The sequence below is a fragment of the Carcharodon carcharias genome, chromosome 16 (assembly GCF_017639515.1).
Source record: "Carcharodon carcharias isolate sCarCar2 chromosome 16, sCarCar2.pri, whole genome shotgun sequence".
Classification (NCBI taxonomy): domain Eukaryota; kingdom Metazoa; phylum Chordata; class Chondrichthyes; order Lamniformes; family Lamnidae; genus Carcharodon; species Carcharodon carcharias.
In genome coordinates, this window is record NC_054482.1 from 116,742,678 (window position 1) to 116,764,387 (window position 21,710).

A 21,710-nucleotide genomic window follows, 5' to 3' on the forward strand; every position below is an offset into this window, starting at 1 on the left:
CCCCCTTATATTGGTATTCTTGCGAGTATCCTGATGAGTGCAAGAGGAAAAGCTTAGATATATGTCTCTTTTTTCAGCAATACTGAATCAGATACGAGATCTGCTGCCTTCCAGTTGAGTGTTGGAAACTTTGTGGTTGTCTTTTAGCTTTCTGCAGGATTTTTAATGCTATCTGGAACTTTTAACAGCTATGCAAATTTCCTCCAGCTTTTTTATGGTTAATTTAGCTCTGACTTGCAGTACATTTAGTGGCCACTGCCTTAACAGTCAAGTTACTGCTTGACTGCAATGGTGGCACTGTTGAGTTCTTTTTTCCCCCCAGCTTTTAGCTCTGAGACCCACCCAAAAAACAGGGATTTTGGCAAGAAAATGGCTGCAGACTTCAAAAATGAAAACAAAGTGAAAAAAAAACCTTTTTTTAAATTTTACAAGCTTCTTCTGATTGTTAATGGATGGATTCTTCTTTTTAATGCACAGTGTAGTATTTATTTGCCCAGAAGCAGCAGTAATAGATTCTCTCCTGCCTGTAAGTTCTCCTTAGTGAGACCCTTCAGACTCTGCTATTTAATTTCTGTCCCTGTCTAAGCTTCACAGCAGATAGATTTTTACAATTTGAAAACTCCCAAAATTGAACTAATTTACTGGGACTCGGTGCCTGCTGCCTGAAGTGAGGTGCAATCCCAGAAAGAATGTATAGAATTCCTACAAAGCTGCAGAATCCTTACACATGGGTGAGTTTTGATGGTTGTTTCACTGTTACACCAGTTGTTCTCTGCATGTGAAGGGTTGATCCTTCAAATCCTCAAAAACTGCGATGCCACCATTCTGCTTCAGTTTGTCATAAATGTACCAATCAGACAAGGATTAGCGAAACAATAATATGGGTTCTTTACTTGAAGATAAGATTATATACAGATAATGTTCACTGGGAGACAGAAGCACAAGTCTGACTTCAAGCACTTGTTTCCAGACTGACTACAAGTCCTGGGACTGACACATCACATCCTGTTGAAATGGGTAATGAGTGACAGTAATTTAAGAATCGCACCCTTTAGAGCATATGCACATCACATCACAACACATTCCACATATGTCACCTGACCCGCAGTGTATTTCGGGCAGTTGTTTTTAAATTTATGATTACATGTCATATCCACCACATATTGGAGGAATGTTAGTGATGTTTCCCTTATGCACTAAGGAACGGTGTGGATTTATTTTTTTAATTTTTGTATTTCCAAGATTGAGATTAGCTAGCCATCAAGAACAAATTTAGTGACGAAGAGCACGACAAGTGGGGGGGGAAAGTGAGACAGAAAGCAAGCAAGAGGGACAGCGAAAGAGCACACACAAGTGAGCATTAGTCCCACAATAATCAATCTGTTTCTCCTTTGAGAGCCAGGGAAGAAAAATCACCTGCAACTTTACTTTAAAATTACTTCTGTACAACACAGGATGCTCACAATCACAGCAGTTGTGTTTTCCTGAAACACTCAGGTAAAATTAGCAAATACATTCTCCCAATGAGACATTTGCTAGTTTTAAATCCTCTTCACATTACTGCAAATAAATCATGACAAATATGCATTCTTTACTCTGAAATAAATATATTGAACGGAAATAAAGTTGGCAAAATTAAAAGCAGAATTCTTTACATTGGTCATTGTAGGATTACAGCATATCACACAAAACATTACAATTTTTCAGTTTAACATGACTACCCATATGCTCTTCCACTTCTATTGGGTATTATTCAAGTTATGAACATGTATTTTTCCAAGAGTTTACAAAGAAGAGCAGCTCCATTCCAGTGGCTCAAAGCTGCAAAGGGAATATGGGCCTCAAAAGAATTATTTGTAAAAAGAAATATCAACTTTCGTGGAAGAGCACTGTGTTATTTTATTTGTTTTAAGACTCAGCAATCAGAAATATTTCCCATCCCAGGCCAAAAAAGAATAAAAACACAAAATACCAGTAGACTGTAAAATGATTAAACTGCAAGTTCCCCCTCTCCTCCCCTAGCACCAATGTTATAGCTTAACTGTTGTCCCCGCTGCTTTAGGTTTTACTTTAGTGCCTCCAATGGTATTTTCAGTTCCTCCCATGGCACATTTCACATTTCCTGTTTTTGTTTCCAGTTTAACCTTCTAGCTCCTTTCAATTCCTTTATTATCCTTTCAATTAGACTATTCAAACGCTCCCCATTATCCCTTCTCCCCTGCAGCAACAGCTGCTTTTCCTCCTATCTGCTACCACATTTTATTTGACATTAGCTTGCCCAGACCTCTCTTCACAATCACCTAAGCCAGGGGCAGAAAAACAAACAAAAAGAGATTTTTAATAAGAAGCTGCACTGTAAACATGGTATCGTACCTCAATAGACTAACTTTCTTACAAAGGTTTAACTGATCTCTGGACTATAGGGCTTTATTCATAATATGCAAAACAACTACAACTTGAAATAAAATGTACCGCCTGCCAATTTGCATTGTCAGTATTTGGACAGTGTTATAGAACAAAGTAACTCATTCGTATAGAAATGGAAAAACATATTTCAACATTTTCCACCAATGCAGAGACTTTTAAACATTTCTTAAAATTAATAAAATGTTCCGCTCACCCACTCCTCTCCAGATGTTCTTGGGGAGCACTGAAAGTTAACTGCAGCTTGACAGCCAGGTCCACATTGCTAGTTTGATAGCAAATAAAGTAGCTGTGTGTTTATCTTATAACCAAAAGTCTCAAGGCTAAACCAAAATTTCACAAGAAAAAATTTCTACAGCACGTTCCATGGACTCAGGATATCCCAAAACACTTCACTGCAAATGAAGTACTTCTGAGAAGCTGTAGTGTCAGAAAACACAACTGCCAATCCACACACAGCAAGGTCCTGTAAACAGCACTAATAACCAGACACACTGTTTTAGTGACAATTGGTGTACAAAGAAATATTGGCCAGGACCACAGGGATAGCTCCCCTGCTCTTCTTCCAAATAGTAACTGTGGAACGGGGTCGGTTAGCTCAGTTGGCTGGACGGTTGGTTTGTGTTGCAGAGTGATGCCAACAGTGCAGGTTCGATTCCCGTACCGGCCGAGGTCATCCATGAAGACCCTGCCTTCTCAACCTTGCTCCTCACCTGAGGTGTGGTGATCCTCAGGTTAAACTCAACACCAGTCATCTCTCTCTGATGAGAGAGCAGCCTATGGTCCTCTGGGACTACAGCGACTTTCGTTAACTGTGGATCTTTTACATCTACCTGACAGGACAGAAGGGGCCTCAGTCTAACGTCTCATCTGAAAGACTGTACCTCTGGCAGTCCAGAGATTATGTGCTCATGTATCTGGATTGGGGCTTGAATCTTCAACCTGCTGAATGGGCGAGAGGGCTATGAACCAAGGCTGACTAATAGCTCACAAATTAAAACTAATTTATTAAAATTTGGATGTAAAATAAAACAAAACCACAATCCTACCTCAAGGGTCTTTGGCTTTCATTTTGCATTAGAGCCCCGTGCAATTCAACAGTGATTTACACACCTCTGTAATTATAATATTGTCCAGAGACTACCTCTTCTCTATAGATCACCAATAGAGAAAACGTAAGCATATAAATAATATATATTTGTATATATGTATATGATTATATATATATATCACACAGAACAATTTAAAATAGGAAAAAGGGCATTAGTGTGTGTAAGTCAGCAGGTATGTCACAATGACCACCTGGAAATGCAACTGGTTGCCATGATTGAAGTTAAGTGATCGGTGAAGTGCAGTGTTACACATCCACCATCCCATGGAGCAGTGATACAGGGTAGAAACCATGCCATTAACAAACTGATTCCACTTAACAGATAAAACCTACAAATTATTGCCAAACCCAGAATGAAATGGTGGGTGTTGAAGTACCCTCTGTTAAACATTGATCAGGATCTGTCCATATTAGCATTCAAACAGCACCGAGAAGAGACTTTTGATTCCTTTTAGCACAGCAGCTCAGGCTGGATGCCAATTCTCCGCAGGGTATCCTCTGGCATGCAAAACACTGGGTTAACAGGCTTAATCTGCTGGTCACCCAGCAGGGAGAGGCCTGCCACTCCAAACAACGTGTGGAAGGGATCAACCTAGGAACAGAGAAAAAAAACTATATTTGAGAATATAATCCCAAAGAAACTATTGCCCAACAATTATCCTCCGTGTAAAGTTACTAATAAACTTCTGTATTCTTCCACCTAAACAAAAACACTCAGACAGTAATATATGTGCTAAAACGTGTATTAAAATAGTAGACGGAAGAATGTCAAAATTATGAAAGGGGTATGACAAGAGTGAAAAAGGAGAAACTGCTTCCGATGGAGGAGGGTCAATAAAAGAGAACAGAGATTTAAGACAATGATCTGAAATGTGCTCTCTGAAAGATTCAAAAGTAACTTTCAAAAGGCAATTCAGTAAATACTTAAAAAGGTTATGGGGAATAATTGGACCGCTCTTGCAAAATGGTTTTCGTCTGTGCCCATATTACAAAGGCTATGGGACTCAACAACATTCCAGCAGTAGTACTGAAGACTTGTGCTCCACAACAACCACCCTACTAGCCCATCTATTCCAGTATAGCTACAACACTGACATCTACATGGCGATGTGGAAAATGTCTACAAAAAGCAGGACAAATCTAACCCAGCTAATTACACCCCATCAGTCTACTCTCAATCAGCAAAGTGATGGAAGATGTTGTCAACAGTGCTAGTAAGCGGCACTTACTCGGCAATAACCTGCTCACTGACAGTCAGTTTGGGTTTTGCCGGGGTCACTCAACTTCTGACCTCACTACAGCCTTGGTCCAACCATGGACTAAAGAGCTGAACTCAAGAGGTGAGGTGAGAGTGACTGCCCTTGACATCAAGGCAGCATTTGACCAAGGGTGGCATCAAGGAACCCCAGCAAAACCAGAGTCATTGGCGGGATGGGGGAACTCTCCACTGTTTGGAGTCATATCTAGCTCAAAGGAAAATGGTTGTGATTGTTGGAGGCCAATCATTGCAGTCACTGGAGATCGCTGCAGGAGTTCCTCAGGGTAGTGTCCTAGGCCCAACCATCCCCAGCTGCTTCAATGATCTTCCCTCCATCATAAGGTCAGAAGTGAGGATGTTCACTGATGATTGCACAATGTTCAGCACCATTTGCGACTCCTCAGATACTGAAGCAGTCCATGCCCACATGCAGCAAGATCTGGACAACATTAGGCTTGGGCTGACAAGTGGCAAGTACCATTCATGCCTCATAAATACCAAGTAATCTCCAACAAGAGAGAATCTGTTCACTTCCCCCTGACATTCCCCTTATCATCGCTGAATCCCCCACTATCAACATCCTGGGAGTTACCATTGACCAGAAACTGAACTGGGCTAGCCATATAAATACTGTGGCTACAAGAGGTCAGAGGCTGGGAATTCCATGGCGAGTAACTCACCTCCTGACTCCCCAAAGCCTGTCCACCATCTACAATGCACAAGTCAGGAGGGTGATGAAATACTCTCCACTTGCTTGGATGAGTGCAGCTCCAACAACACATAAAAGGCTTGACACCCTTCAGGACAAAGCAGACCGCTTGATTGGCACCCCATGCACCACCCCAGAGTGGCAACAGTAAGTGGCACCCACAAAATGCACTGCAGAAGCTTTCCAAACCCATGATCTCTTGCACCTGGAAGAACAAGGGCAATAGATGCAGGGGAACACCACCACCTGCAAATTCCCAAGTCATTCAACATCCTGACTTGGAAATATATTGCTGTTCTTCCACTGTCGCTCGGTCAAAATCCTGGAACTCCCTTCCGAACAGCGCTGTGGGTGTACCTACACCGTATGGACCGCAGCGGTTCAAGGCAGCAGCTCACCACCACCTTCTCAAGGGCAACCATGGATGGGCAATAAACACTGGCTTAGCCAGTGACGCCCACATCCCATGAACTAATTAAAAAAAAAAATCAGCCCACGATTTGTGTCTTTCTTGATTTGTAAACGAACTCTTTGGTTCTGGATACAGCAACACTTCAAAAATGTAAGCTTCCAATTACAATACGCGGACCATGGTACAAGACAAAATGAGCACCTCCCTACCACTGCCCCAGTGCAAGTCACGGGCACTTACCACATCTCCAGGCCGGTCTGCAAATCCACCAGTCTCCTCATCTTGACAGGCCAAGATAAATCGGCTCAATTTATCCTTGTCGATCCAGTGCAGTCGCCCAATGATTTTCAGAGAGGCCAGCACCCACCATGAGTAACAAACATCTGGCAACTGTGGGAAGGCAGGACACAGCACTGACATCAAGGAGTACAATGACAAAACTGTTCCCATTCAGCTAACGAAACAAACTCATCACTTACGCATACTTTCTCAAAACTTGGGTTAAAGATTCCATAGATTCCTCTGGACACTATAATCACTAGGAAGTCTAGTTGGGCTGAATGTCCTGTTTCAGTGCTGTATATTCTATGTAATTCTCTGTCACCCACTAATCTCAGTTCTTTTCATTTAAAATGCTGAATGATTTTCATAGATTTTTGTTTTAAAGCAATGGGTGATACATGTAGGGGAGGCAGACACAGGGAAACTTGAGGTCAACAATACAAGGGACCTGTGGTAACGTTCTCAGCCCCAAGCAAAACATTCTTGACCTTCATTGCTAACTCTAAATAAAGCATCCAGTTCTTGAGAACACTATTCAGGAATTTCTCAAATATTTAACACTAATATCAAAAGCTTGTTTAAAACAAATCAAAGCCACATCTGGAAGTTCCTGAATTTTAAAATAGTGATGATGCAGAAATGGCCAAATTATATCCAAGTTGGAATAGTGAGAGAGCCTTGTAGGTGATGGCATTCCTTTACACCTGCGGCCCTCACCTTCGGTGGAGGTTGGGGGTTTTCAGGGTGCTGTTGAATCTCACTAGCCCGCCCTCCCTCAGCTGATGAAATAGTACTCCTCCATATTGAACACCACGCAGAGGAAGCACTGAGTGTAGCAAGAGCACTAGAATGTAGTCTGGGTGGGGAACTTCAATGGCTCGTTAGATCACTAATGACTGAGCTGGCCGAGTCCTAAAGGACATAGCTGCTGGACTGGGTCTGCGGGAGGTGGAGAGGGAACCAAGAGGGAAAACCAAACTTGACCTCAGCCTCACCAACTGGCCTGCCGCAGGTGCATTTGTCCATGACAGTATTGGTAGGAGTGACAATCACATAGTCGTTGTGGAGATGAAGTACTGCCTACACATTGAGGATACCCTCCATCATGTTGTGTGGCAAGATCATTGTGCGAAATGGGATCGATTTCAAACAGATCTAGCAACTCAAGACTGTTTCCAGGACTGTCACTGACCTCATCTCCTCTGGAGATCTTCCTCCCACAGCTTCCAACCTGATAGTCGCCCAACCTCGGACGGCCCGCTTCCACCTCCTACCCAAAATCCACAAACAGAACTGTCCCGGTAGACTGATCGTGTCAGCTTGCTTCTGCTCCACGGAACTCATTTCTCGTTATCTTGACTCCCTTCTCTCTCCCTTTGTCCAGTTCCTTCCCACCTACATCCGTGATTCCTCTGACACCTTACGTCACATCAACAATTTCCAGTTCCCTGGCCCCAACCGCTTCCTCTTCACCATGGACGTCCAATCCCTCTACACCTCCATCCCCCACCAGGATGGTCTGAGGGCCCTTAGCTTCTTCCTCGAACAGAGGCCCGAACAATCCCCATCCACCACTACTCTCCTCCGTCTGGCTGAACTTGTTCTCACACTGAACAATTTCTCCTTCAACTCCTCTCACTTCCTCCAAATAAAAGGTGTGGCTATGGGTACCCGTATGGGCCCCAGGTATGCCTATCTCCTTATGGGGTATGTGGAACATTCCTTGTTCCAGTCCTACTCCGGCCCCCTTCCACAACTCTTTCTCCGGTACATCGATGATTATTTCGGTGCCGCTTCATGCTCTCGTCGGGACTTGGAAAAATTTATTAATTTTGCTTCCAATCTCCACCCCTCCATCATTTTCACGTGGTCCATCTCTGACACTTCCCTTCCCTTCCTTGACCTCTCTGTCTCAATCTCTGGTGATAGACTGTCCACCAATATCCATTACAAGCCTACCGACTCCCACAGCTACCTCGACTACAGCTCCTCACACCCCGCTTCCTATAAGGACTCCATCCCATTCTCTCAGTTCCTTCGCCTCCGTCGCATCTGTTCTGATGATGCTACCTTCAAAAACAGTTCCTCTGACATGTCCTCCTTCTTCCTTAACCAAGGTTTTCCACCCACGGTCGTCGACAGGGCCCTAAACCTTGTCCGGCCCATCTCCCGCGCATCCGCCCTCACGCCTTCTCCTCCCTCCCAGAAACATGATAGGGTCCCCCTTGTCCTCACTTATCACCCCACCAGCCTCCGCATTCAAAGGATCATCCTCCGCCATTTCCGCCAACTCCAGCATGATGCCACCACCAAACACATCTTCCCTTCACCCCCCTGGCGGCATTCCGTAGGGATCGTTCCCTCCAAGACACCCTGGTCCACTCCTCCATCACCCCCTAACTCTTCAACCCCCACCTATGGCACCTCCCCATGCCCACCCAAAAGATGCAACACCTGCCCCTTCACTTCCTCTCTCCTCACCGTCCAAGGGCCCAAACACTCCTTTCAAGTGAAGCAGCATTTCACTTGCATTTCCCCCAACTTAGTCTACTGCATTCGTTGCTCCCAATGCGGTCTCCTCTACACTGGAGAGACCAAACGTAAACTGGGCGACTGCTTTGCAGAACACCTGCAGTCTGTCCGCAAGAAAGACCCAAACCTCCCTGTCGCTTACCATTTTAACACTCCACCCTGCTCTCTTGCCCACATGTCTGTCCTTGGCTTGCTGCATTGTTCCAGTGAAGCCCAACGCAAACTGGAGGAACAGCAACTCATCTTCCGACAAGGCACTTTACAGCCTTCTGGACTGAATAATGAATTCAACAACTTTAGATCTTGAACTCCCTCCTCCATCCCCACCCCCTTTCTGTTTCTTCTCCCTTCCTTTCATTTTTTCCAATAATTTATAGATTTTTCTTTTCCCACCTATTTCCATTATTTTTAAATCTTTTATGCCCCCCTACCCCCACTAGAGCTATACCTTGAATGCCCTACCATCCATTCTTAATTAGCACATTCGTTTAGATAATATCACCAACTTCAACACCTCTGTGTTCTTTTGTCTGTGACATCTTTTGATTATCTGCTCCTATCACTGCTGGCTTGTCCCTACAACCATACCCCCCACCCCCCTCCCCCACCTTAAACCAGCTTATATTTCACCCCTCCCCTTGGATTCACCCAGTTCTGTTGAAGGGTCATGAGGACTCGAAATGTCAACTCTTTTCTTCTCCGCCAATGCTGCCAGACCTGCTGAGTTTTTCCAGGTAATTCTGTTTTTGTTTTGGATTTCCAGCATCCGCAGTTTTTTGTTTTTATAACTCAAGACTGGGATTCCATGAGGTGCTGTGGGCCATCAGCAGCAGCAGAATTGCACTCAAGCATAATCTGTAACCTCATGGCCTGGTATATCTCTCACTCTACCATTACCATCTAGCCAGGGATCAACCCTGGTTCTATGAAGAGTGCAGGAGGGCATGTCAGGAGCAGCACCAGGCATACCTAAAAATGAGGTGTCAATCTGGTGAAGCTATAACACAGGACTACTCACGTGCCAAACAGCATAAGCAGCAAGTGATAGATGGAGCTAAGTGATCCCACAACCAAAAGATCAGATCTAAGTTCTGCAGTCCTGTCACATCTAGTTGTGAATGGTGGTGGACAATTAAACAAATCACTAGAGGCGGCAGCTCCACAAATATCCCCATCCTTAATGACGGGGGAGCCCAGCACATCAACGCAAAAGGTAAGGCTGAAGCATTTGCTACAATCTTCAGTCAGTAGTGCCAAGTGGATGATCCATCTTGGCCTCCTCCAGAGATGCCAGCATCACAGATGCCAGTCTTCAGCCAATTAATTTCACTGAACAGGATATCAAGAAACGGTTGAAGGCACTGGATACTGCAAAGGTTATGAGCCCTGATAATATTCTGGCAAGACTACTGAAGACTTGTGCTCCGGAACTTGCCATGCCCCTAGCCAAGCTGTTCCAATACAGCTACAATACTAGCATCTACCCGGTTATGTGGAAATCTGCCCAGGTATGTCCTGTACACAAAACAGGACAAATCCAACCTGGCCAATTACCGCCCCATCAGTCTACTCTCAATCGTCAGTAAAGTAATGAAAGGGATCATCAACAGTGCTATCAAGTGGCACTTGCTTAGCAATAACCTGCTCACTGACGCCTAGTTTGGGTTCTGCCAGGGCCACTCAGCTCCTGAGCTCATGGACCTGAGCCCTGGTTCAAATATGGACAAAAGAGCTAAACTCCTGAGGTGAGGTGAGAATGACTGCCCTTGACATCAAGGCCACATTTGACAGAGTGTGGCATCAAAGTTGGAGTCAATGGGAGTCAAGGGGACAACTCTCCACTGGTCAGAGTGATACCTAACACAAAGGAAGATGGCTGTGGTTGTTGGAGGTCAGTTATCTCAGCTCCAGGACATCAATGCAGGAGTACCTAAGGGTGGTGTCCTAGGCCCAACCATCTTCAGCTGCTTCATCAATGACCCTCCTTCCATCATAACGTCAGATGTGGGGATATATGCTGACGATTGCACAATGTTCAGCACTATTCACAACTCCTCAGGTACTGAAGCAGTCCATGTCCAAATGCAGCAAGACCTGGGCAACATCCAGGCTTGGGTTGACAAGTGGCAAGTAACATTGGCACCACACAAGTGCCAGGCAATGCCATCTCCAACAAGAGAGTGTCTAACCATCGTTCCTTGACTTTCAATGACATTACCATCGCTGAATCCCACACTATCACCATCCTGGGGGGGTTACCATTGACCAGGAACTGAACGGGATGGGCCATATAAATACTGTGGCTACAAGAGGAGGTCAGAGGCTAGGAATCCTGCGATGAGTAACTCACCTCTTGACTCCACAAAGCCAGTCCACCATCTACAGGGCACAAGTCAGGAGTGTGATGAAATACTCCCCATTTGCCAGGATAAGCGCAGCTCCCACAACATTCAAGAAGCTTGATACTGTCCAGGACAAAGCAGTCTGCTTGACTGGCACCACATCCACAAACATTCACTCCCTCCACCACCAATGCACTGTAGCAGCAGTGTGTACCATCTACAAGATACACTGCAGGAATTCACCAAGGCCTCTTAGACAGCACCTTCCAAACCCATGACCACTACCATCTAGAAGGACAAGGGCAGCAGACACATGGGAACACCACCACCTGGAACTTCCCCTCCAAGTCACTCACCATCCTGACTTGGAAATATATCACCGTCCCTTCACTGTCACTGGGTTAAAATCATGGAGCTCCCTCCCTAACAGCACTGTGGGTGTACCTACACCACATGGATTGCAGCGGTTCAAGAAGGCAGCTCACCGCCACCTTCTCAAGGGCAATTAGTGATGGGCAATAAACGCTGGCCCGGCCAGTGAAGCCCACATCCTGTGAATGAATTTTAAAAAGTAATACGTTCCTTTCTTTTCCTAATAAATCGAGCAAATGGAGTGATTTTCATGCAACAACTAATAGGGGATTCTTTTATGTCATCAGGTTTTGCAAGAAAAGTTTGAATCATCCTCGAAATAGAAATGTTTTTCTTTTTTGCCAAGTACCTTCTCAGGTCGTCCATTGAGGCCCCCAGATGGTAATTGCCGCTCACAGAGCCACCAGCCCAGCAAGTCAGCATTAACTTGGTGCAACTGGCCTGTGATAGCCAGAAACCCCGTGCAGCAGTAAATCTAGAAAGGAAGAGAAAACAACCTGCTTATGAAAACACTCCCACAATTCCTGCCTTGAAACAGCGACTCTCCACCCAGTTTGCCATAGAAAGAATGCAACCTGCAAAAATTTCTGCGGAATGGCCAACGCATGCTGAGCTTTCATTACTAACATCTAAGATTTTTTGACAAATTAGTGGGAACTTTATGTATAAAACGTATGTTTCTGTAGTTTCACTAAAATAACAGATGTCCATCTTAAGTCAAAATGCACAAGCAGTTACGAATTGAAACAAAAATTGTTGGAGAAGCATGGTAAACTCATCATTCGAAAAGACAGATCGCTTTGAGTGCAAACCATTCAACAGTTCTCCACAAAAATTCTCATTCGCGAGGCTGTAAAGCAGATTGATGTCAGCAATGGATCAGTGGGGAGGGCTAATGGCTCTAGAAAGAGGTTGTGGGTTCAAGTGTCCCCCTCCAGAGACCTGAGCACATAAACTGGGTGCTGCGCTGCCCAGGGCTCCGACGTGAGGAGGGGAGGGGGGAGAGAGACTGCATTGTTGGAAGAGCAGTATTGTCGGAAGGGCAGTGTTGTATTGTTGGAGGCTCATTACTGAGGGAGCGCTGCACTGTCAGAAGTGTCCTCTTTGGAGATGGGGCAGAGATCCCATTGCTCTTTTGAACTAGAGCCGGATGGAACTCTGCTGATCCTGACCAATATTTCTGCCTCAACCAATATCACAAAGAAGAGTTTACCTGATATTATTGTACTGCTATTTGTGGGACCATGCTGTGTGCAAATTGACTGCTTTATTTCCCCAACTACAGTGACTAAACTTCAAAAATTACTCCACTGATTTAGAAAACATTGGGAATCCTGAGGTGGTAAAAGTCACAATTTAAATGCAAGCCTTTTCCTTATAAAGTTAGACAGCAAAATTGAAAAGCCTGTTTGTCCAAGTGCAGAGATGTCTGGTAAGATTGATGGTACTCTTTCTTTACTGTGTAATCCAGCATTAATATCCTGTATCAGAAACCAATTAATACCTCAGAGCTGAGTTTCAATAATTAAAAGCTTGGACCCTTTATAGTGCAAACAAATGGTGCCTTGCCTGTCCAGCGTGAGATTCAGAACCTGGTCGGCATCCAAATCCTCCATCAAAGTTCATACAGGATAAAACAAATTCTGCTGCTGAATCCAGATTGATGGCATCAAGTCTTCCCTGGAAAACAACCCGGCACTTCCATTACGGTTCCGCTACACAATATAGTAGATTGATGGAGGGTTTTAGAAACTCAGAAACAAGCAGCTGAAACCACCCGATTAAAACAGCCCTCTCACCAATGTTTAAAAAGGCTTCCTCTCCTCCTCAGTTCTTTTGAAGACACTCATGCTGAGATACTATTATATTGCCCCATAAGCACCACACCTGGTGGTCACTTTTCACATGGCAGTTTAAATGGTGCCAGCTGTGGCTCAATTAGTAACACTCTAACCTCAGTAAGAAGGTAATGGGCTCAATTCTCACTCCAGAAACTTAAGAACCTAATCCAGGCTGACATTCCCTGGTCGGGGCAGCACTGTTTATGCATGCGTTTCCTACATCGCAACAGTGACTACAATTTTGAAGCAGCTGTAAAGCACTGTGGGACCCCTTGAGCCACAAAAGAAGCAAACAGAATGAGTGTCTTTCATTTCCTTTGTTTGAGTGAAAATGGATTACTGTGGGCATTATGACCAGGTCCATTCTGGCTTCATTTGACATCTGTTCACATCTGTCATCCAGCAGAGCCTTCTTTAAATATATTCATTAGTAGAATGAGGGCATCGCTGGCTAGGGCAGTGTTTACTGCCCATCCCTAATTGCCCCTTGAGAAGATGGTGATGAGCCGCCTTCTTAAACCGCTGCAGTCCTTGTGGTGTAGGTACACCCACAGTGCTGTTAGGGAGGGAGTTCCAGGATTTTGACCCAGCGACAGTGAAGGAACAGCGATATATTTCCAAGTCAGGATGGTGAGCGGCTTGGAGAGAAACTTCCAGATGGTGGTGTTCCCAAGTTTCTGCTACATTTGTCCTTCTAGATGGTAGTGGTTGTGGATTTGGAAGGTGCAGTCAAAGGAGCTTTGGTGAATTCCTGCAGTGCATCTTGTTGATGGTACACACTGCTGCTACTGTGCGTTAGTGATGGAGGGGGTGAATGTTTATTGTGGTGGATAGGGTGCCAATCAAGTGGGCTGCTTTGTCCTGGATGCTGTTGAGCTTCGAGTGTTGTGGCAGCTACACTCATCCAGGAAGTGGAGAGTATTTCATCACACTTCTGACCTGTGCTTGTCAGGAGATGAGTTACTCACCACAGGATTCCCAGCCCCTGATATAAATACTGTGGCTACAAGAGCATATGACTGGTCCAGTTCAGTTTCTGGTCAATGGTAACCACAGGATGTTGATTATGGGAGATTCAATGATGGTAATGCCATTGAATGTCAAGGGGCAATGGTTAGGTTCTCTCTTGTTGGAGATGGTCATTGCTTGGCACTTGTGGCACCGATGTTACTTGGGCCTGAGTGGCAAGCTGGAACATTGTCCGGGTCTTGCTGCATCAGACATGGACTGTTTCAGTATCTGAGGAGTCGCAAATGGTGCTGAACATTGCGCAATCAGCGAACATCCTCACTTCTGACCTTATGATGGAAGGAAGGTCATTGATGAAACAGCTGAAGACAGTTGGGCCAAGGACACTAACCTGAGGAACTCCTGCAGTGATGTCCTGGAACTGAGATGATTGACCTTCAAGAACCACAACCATCTTCCTTCGTGCTAGGTATGACTGCAACTAGCAGAGAACTTTCCCCTGATCCCCAATCAGTTTTGCTCGGCTCCTTCATGCCATACTCGGTCAAATGCTGCCTTGATGACAAGGGCAGTCACACTCACCTCACTTCTTGAGTTTAGCTCATTTGTCCATGTTTGGGCCAAGGCTGTAATGAGGTTAGGAGCTGAGTGGCCCCAACGGAACCCAAACTGAACGTCAGTGAGGAGGTTATTTTCGAGTAAGTGCCACTTGATAGCACTGTTGACGATACCTTCCATCACTCTGTTGATGATTGAGAGTAGCCTGATGGGGCAGTAACTGGCTGGGTTGGATTTGTCCTGCTTTCTGTTTGTGTTTTTTTATTCGTTCATGGGATGTGGGCATCGCTGGCTAGGTCAGCATAAATTGTTCATCTCTAATTGCCCTCGAGAAGGTGATGGTGAGCTGCCTTCTTGAACCACTGCAGTCCCTGTGGTATAGGTACACCCACAGTGCTGTTAGGAAGGGGGTTCCAGGATTTTGACCGAGTGACAGTGAAGGAACGGCAATATAGTTCCAACTCAGGATGGTGAGTGGCTTGGAGGGGAACTTCGAGGTAGTGGTGTTCCCATGTGTCTGATGCCCTTGTCCTTCTATATGGTCATGGTCGTGAGTTTGGAAGGTGCTGGACAGGACATGCCTGGGCAATTTTCTACATTGTCAGGTAGATGCCAGTGTTGTAGCTGTACCAGAACAGCTTGGCTAAGTGCATGGTTAGCTCTGGAGCACAAGTCTTCAGTACTACTGCCGGAATGCTGTCAGGGCTCATAGCCTTTGCAGCATCCAGTACCTTCAGCCATTACTTGATGTCAAGTGGAGTGAATCAAATTGGCTGAAGACTGGCATCTGTGATGCTGGAGACTTTCGGAGACAGAGATAGATCGCCCACTTGGTACTTCTGGCTGATGAAGGCTACAAATGTTTCAGCCTTGTCTTTTGCACAGATGAATAGGAAATAGGAATCCTGCTGAGTTAGGCAAGAGATTATGCAGCAAAGGTAGGTAGATGAAGTAAAGGTGCAGATCGGCCACAATCTAAATGAGTGGCAGAAAGGACTTGAAGGGCCGTTGGGTCAGACTGTTGCATCCTGGCCAGAGCTCAATGAGAGATGACCTATGTTAGCATACACCAGGAATGTGGTCCTGGGCCTTCTGGATGATGTAGTAGAGCACCATACAGCCAAACCACCAGGAGGCACATTGGTATTCTTATCTCACTGGCACATTGCATTTCCATTGTTTACAGCTTTAAACACTCGTGAAATCCCATGCATTGGTGGCTATTTACAGTATAATCATCACAGACCAGGCCCTATCTTATCCTAGTTAATTATGAAATTACACAGTCACAACAAATATCAGGTACTGTGACAGCTAACATTCTTACCAAAAGTGCCAGCGTTGCTACAGCACAGAAGGAAAACCTGGTGTCTATCTCACCTAGAAAGAGAAGAGATTTTTCAGTGACATAAAGCAGTGCATTCATCCTCCCAGAGTATACACCTGTAAACTCCTTTGAGGAGAGCAGTAGGAAACTAACGGCTCATGACTAAAGAGTTCTCCCCCACTCTGCAAATTGCAACTCCCCAATTTGCCCTTAAAGGAAACACATAATGAGGATTTGCATTGTGAAATCTGAAGAGGTCAGTGCAAAGAGGGGCAATAACCTACTTCAAATCTTTTGTGCACAATGCGAAGGGTTTAATTTGTATCCCAGCTGTGTAGGTTGCTGGATGCCAGCAACACTGTTCATTGGATGCCACAGTGTTTGACATCAATGCTCGTTTAGTTTCTGGAGGTGGGGGGATTAATATCAGAGAGTTGGCCCCCTGGTTCAGCTGCTAAGTTTGACTCACTTCCCTGGCTGACAGAAATTGTAATAAATTATAGTTTCTATGACCAGCATATTAGGACTGCATCTGATCACATAGCAAGCAACACTAATTTTAATAAGATCCTAAAAATTAGAAGTAAGCCATTCACCTCCTCGAGGCTGTTCTGCCAATCTATAAGATCATAGCTGATCTGATTACGCCTTAACTCCACTTTCCTGCCTGTCCCCCATAACCCTCGACTCCCTTGTAGATCAAAAAAGTGTCTAGCTCAGCCTTGAATAAATTCAATGACTCCGCCTCAACTGCTCGCTTTGGAAGAGAATTCCAAAGACTAACACACTAATGAGAGAAGAAGCTCCTCATCTCCATCTGAAATGGGAGACCCCTTATTTTAAAACCCGTGGTTCTAGATTCCCTTACAAGGGGGGATGCCCTCTCAGCATCCACCCTGTCAAGCCCCCTCAGGATCTTATATGTTTCAATAAGATCGCCTCATTCTTCTACACTCCAATGAATATAGGCCCAATCTACTCAATCTTTCCTCTTAAGACAAACCCCTCATCTCGGGAATCAGCCAGTAGGCAGAATCTTACCCATGCCAGAATTCAAACTAAATCGACAAGCGAATGCACCATTAAATAGCCCATTAGAAACATGTGAAAATTAAAGCTAATCTAGCTCGCCTTCTACCGTCCTGGCAGTCACATGATATAACATTATTAATCTTTCAATAAATCTACAGCACCCCAGACATGAGGTGAGGAAAACCCCCAGTCGGGGGGAGCATTGGGAACCAAGGGTCCAAAGTCATCTGTTCCTCCCAAATTCGCTCCATTCGCCACACGTCAGGTCTCCAATTACTCAGATACTGGAGCCCAAAATGTTATTTTCTGGGAGAATCTCTCATTTCCATTTGAATGAATCTAACACTAACAGCTTCCATTGTCTCCCTAGTGAACCTGTTCGATAGGTTAATCACTGAAATATTGTTTCCCCAGATTAGTTTTGAATTTCCCCCATCTCAGGCCGTGTTCTCTGGATCGACTGTTCTGGACACAGTGAGACAGCTGCTCATGGCCGACATTATCTAATCCCGTAAAACTCATCATAATTAACAATTAAAAATCACCACTGTAAACAGAAACTCACATTCAATAGCCACTGCACTGTATTAAATAAAATATCACTGACTCGACTAAACACAGAGTGACCAAAAACTGAGCATTTATACCAGCAGTCTCTAGTTTCATTCTCAGTGGTCTTTTCAATTAGCAACTAGTAAACAGTTTTTTTGTTTATAAAAACAACACAAATTTGCAGTGGGTGCATACTGATACACCAGCTGACCTCACAATTCTAAACATTTCAAGTGGCAGTGACTGGGACACAAGAACACACAATAACACACAAGAGTAGAAATAGGGCAAGCAGCTCCTCCAGCCTGCTCCACCATTCAATAAAATCACGGTTAATCTTCTACCTCAACTGCACCTCCCCCCAAGCCCTAGTGTTCATTTCTTCAGGGACAGGCCAACACAATTTAGCCTATGTCATGGCTTCATGACAGGCCCAAATTTTTATTTATTTGTTCTCTCTCAGAATGATGAGGTGGGCATTGTCCATTCCTAGCTGCACTGAGAAGGTGTTGGTATTGAGCCTTCCTGAGCTGCTGGTGGTGTCTCAATATAACTGCTTCAGAGGGCAGTAATAGAGTTAAGCACATTGCTGTGGTCCTGGAGTAACATAAAGGTCCAGGCCAGGTAAGCATGGCAGATTTCATTCTGCTAAGTGAACCGGATGCTTTTCTTTAAATTTACAGTCCAACAGTTTCAAGAGCGCTTTTTATCCATACCAGACTTTTACTTCCAGCTTATATCAAAACTGAATTTAAATTCTCAAACTTGGATGAGGGATTTGAATATTTGCTCTCTGGGTTTTTAATCCAGGTCTCTGGACTGCTAGTCCAGTAACATAACCACTGCATGACTAAATTGTCCTTGTGAGTAATGAAACTATGATGTAGTGACTGATCAAACCAAATGTCTACTAGATCTAGGAAGACCAGTAAGAGTTAAAATGAAACTCTCAGGGCTTCCCAACTTCCAGCTTCAACAACATATTACTGTGCACCGTCACCAGATCAGTGAGAACCACAGTCTGAAAGATAGTGACTGGCAAATATATGAAAGTAGTTAATGAGCACTTCTGACAACATAACCCAGACATCAGAACTTTCTTTCAATTCACACAGGCCTTACTATGTCTACAAGTTAAAGAAACCAGCAAGTATCACAAGATAACACAACATAACTTGGATCACACAGCAAGTTACAGCATGGACATGTTGGATCGATGGCTTCTTTTATGCTGTAAATATTGTAGAAGTCGTTTCGTTCCCACATCGACAACTACATAGGCACATCAAAAACACATCCAAATGCAGTCTTGGTTCAGAATATTACACTTCATATAAACAAATGTGTGTTAGGAGAAACTTACCCCATTTGTCACCAGCAAAGGAACCATCTTCTTGTTGGAGGCCTTTAACATATTGAACAACTTTGTCAACATCAATGACATGAAGACTATCATAGAGAGAAAGGATCTAGATGAAAAGAAGCACATCATATAGACAAAAAGAACTAACAACAGCTGGCATTTATACAGTGCTTTTTAACACTGTAAAATATCCAAGGTGCTTTAGAGTGCAATCATACAAATAATTGGCACAGGTTATCAGGGTTAGGCAGGAACATGAGGCCACAATCAGATTAGCCATGATCTTATTGAATGGTGCAGCAGGCTCGAGGGCCAAGTGGCCTACTCCTGCTCCTCATTTGTATGTGGATGACCAAAAGCAGGGTTAGAGGGGTAGCGTGAGGGGGTTTCTCAAAGGGGGACAGCTTAAGGCCTAGGCAGCTGAAGCTGCTTCACAGAAACAGAATGGAACATGCATTCCACCTTTCTGAGATAAGCAAACCTTCAAGGAAGGTGGTGGCAAAGTGGTATTGTCATTAAACTAGTATTCCAGGGACCCAGGGTAATGCTCTAGGGACCCGGGTGAAATTTGAATTCAATAAAAATCTGGAATTAAAAGTCTGACCACAAAACCTTTGCTGACTGTCGTAGAAGCCCACCTGGTTCACTAATGTCCTTTAGGGAAGGAAATCTGCAGTCCTTACCTGCTCTGGCCTACATGTGACTCCAGACCCACAGCAGTATAGTTGACGTTTAAATGGCCCTTGAGCAAGGGCAATCAAAGATGGACAATAAATGCTGGCCTAGCCAGAGACACCCACACCCCATGAACAAATAAAAAAAAGCTGTCTCACAGCTTGTCAAAGAGGCACATTTTCAGGAGGCTTTTTCAAATGTCAAGCATTGGGTGAGGCTGCTGAGTTTGGGGGGTTGGGGGGTGGGGGGGATGGAGGAAGAAAAAATTCCAGGGCAGGGTTTAGATGGCTCAAAGCCCTGTCACTAAAGTACAGCAGAGAGAGAGGGTACATGGAAGGCCAGGACCAAAGAGCATTCAAGACTGGAGCAGGTTGTAGAGATGGGATGGGAAGTAGGAATGGGTGGAGGTGGGGGAATTGTTGGGGAAGTTGGTTCTGAAGAGAATTATAGATAAGGACGAGGATTTTAAATACAACACATGGATGTGGCATATGTGAAGGAGAGAGGAAGAGTCTAGACAAGCCAGGGCTATATTAATGGGAAGCTAGCTGAGTAATTTTAAAGGTTGGGCATGATGACAGGTTTGAAATGTTAACGCTGTTTCTGTCTCTACAGATGTTGGCAGACTTGGTGAGCATTTCCTATTTCATTACAGTAGAATTCAATTACTTTTTAAAACATAGATCACTGTTTTGTAGAGTGAGCAGATACCATTTCAAAAGTCTCTGCCTTTTATACCATCAGTAAGTGAAAACTACACCATTTCACTTGTGCTGCACTCTTTATTGTGGTTCAGAGCGAAGCATCTCGCTTTGCCTGTCCAGTCATAAATTCTTCGTTTTATGTTTACTCACCTGCTCTGCACAATAACTCTCCTGCTGTACTGAGTCGCTGGGCGGAGCGAGTCGCAAGCAGGTTATCCTTAAGTTCTCCAGCATTCTCAAGATTCCCCCAGACAATAAACACAAACCAGAGTCCGTTTTTGAAGGCATTTTAGCTGTTCTGGGGATTTGAGCTGAACTTCAACTTTCTGCCTTTTGTTTTTCCAGCATTCAGTTCCCTGAACATCTCCCTAACACCTGCCATGCCTGGACCAAGCCTGACATCATATTGGCTCAGCAATTTGTAGCTGTCCAGGGCACTCGCTGGAAACTGGCATCAGCCTACAGAAATCTGAAAATCTGGGTGCTGTGTAGGACCCTGAATCATTGGACAAAGAGACACAAGTTAACAAATCAGGTGGGAATAGCTCAGGACAGGGGGGCATAATCTGTATGTTAGAGTAAGGTCGTTCGGGGGGTGATATGAGGAAACATTTCTTAATGCAGTGGAAAACTGGAACTCTCTTCCCCAGAAAGCTGTCGAGGTTGGGAATCAATTGTAAATTTCAAAACTCAGATTGATAGATTTTTGTTATGGAAGGGTATTAAGGATTATAGTACCAAATTGGAGTTAGGCCAGAAATATCAGCCATGATCTCATTGAATAGCAGAACAAGTTTGAGGGGGGTAAATGGCCTACTCCTTTTCCTATGAACATGCAATTCAGGTACAAAAGAAAGGTCTGCCAAGGCATGGAGTGACCTAATGCAGAATCCATAAAGAGGCATCTCACAAAACATCCAAGAAATCACACTGGAGTTTCAGCACAGAAACCGACCTTTCAGACCAACTGCACCATGCCAATGTTTATGCTCTCCATGAGCTTCCTTCCATTGCCCTTCATCTCCTCCTATCCCTTTCTCCCTCACATGTGTATCCAGCCTTCCCTTAAATGTATCTATATTATTCACCTTAGCCAATTCACAAGTTCCACATTCTCACCACTCTCCAGGTAAAGAGGTTTGCCCTGAATCTCTTATTGGGTTTATTAATGACTATCTTATATGTGTGGCTCCTCATCATTAGTGGAACCAGAAAAAGTGATGGTGCTCCTACTGGACTTACTTTAA

The 21,710-nt window shown here is 44.4% G+C and overlaps 1 protein-coding gene across 1 annotated transcript in view; it reads right to left on the reverse strand.

Moving 5' to 3' along the window:
- Nucleotides 1–864: 864 nt before the first annotated feature.
- The window catches only part of rabggtb (Rab geranylgeranyltransferase subunit beta), a 35,627-nt gene continuing 14,781 nt past the window's right edge, over nucleotides 865–21,710 (reverse strand). The window contains exons 4-9 of the mRNA XM_041208548.1: nucleotides 19,085–19,190; nucleotides 16,138–16,190; nucleotides 13,012–13,122; nucleotides 11,792–11,917; nucleotides 6,155–6,304; nucleotides 865–4,127 (exon numbers count right to left, since the gene is read on the reverse strand). Coding sequence (XP_041064482.1) covers nucleotides 3,987–4,127; nucleotides 6,155–6,304; nucleotides 11,792–11,917; nucleotides 13,012–13,122; nucleotides 16,138–16,190; nucleotides 19,085–19,190 — 687 coding nt within the window. The 3' untranslated portion in view covers nucleotides 865–3,986. The remainder of the gene's footprint in view (nucleotides 4,128–6,154; nucleotides 6,305–11,791; nucleotides 11,918–13,011; nucleotides 13,123–16,137; nucleotides 16,191–19,084; nucleotides 19,191–21,710) is intronic.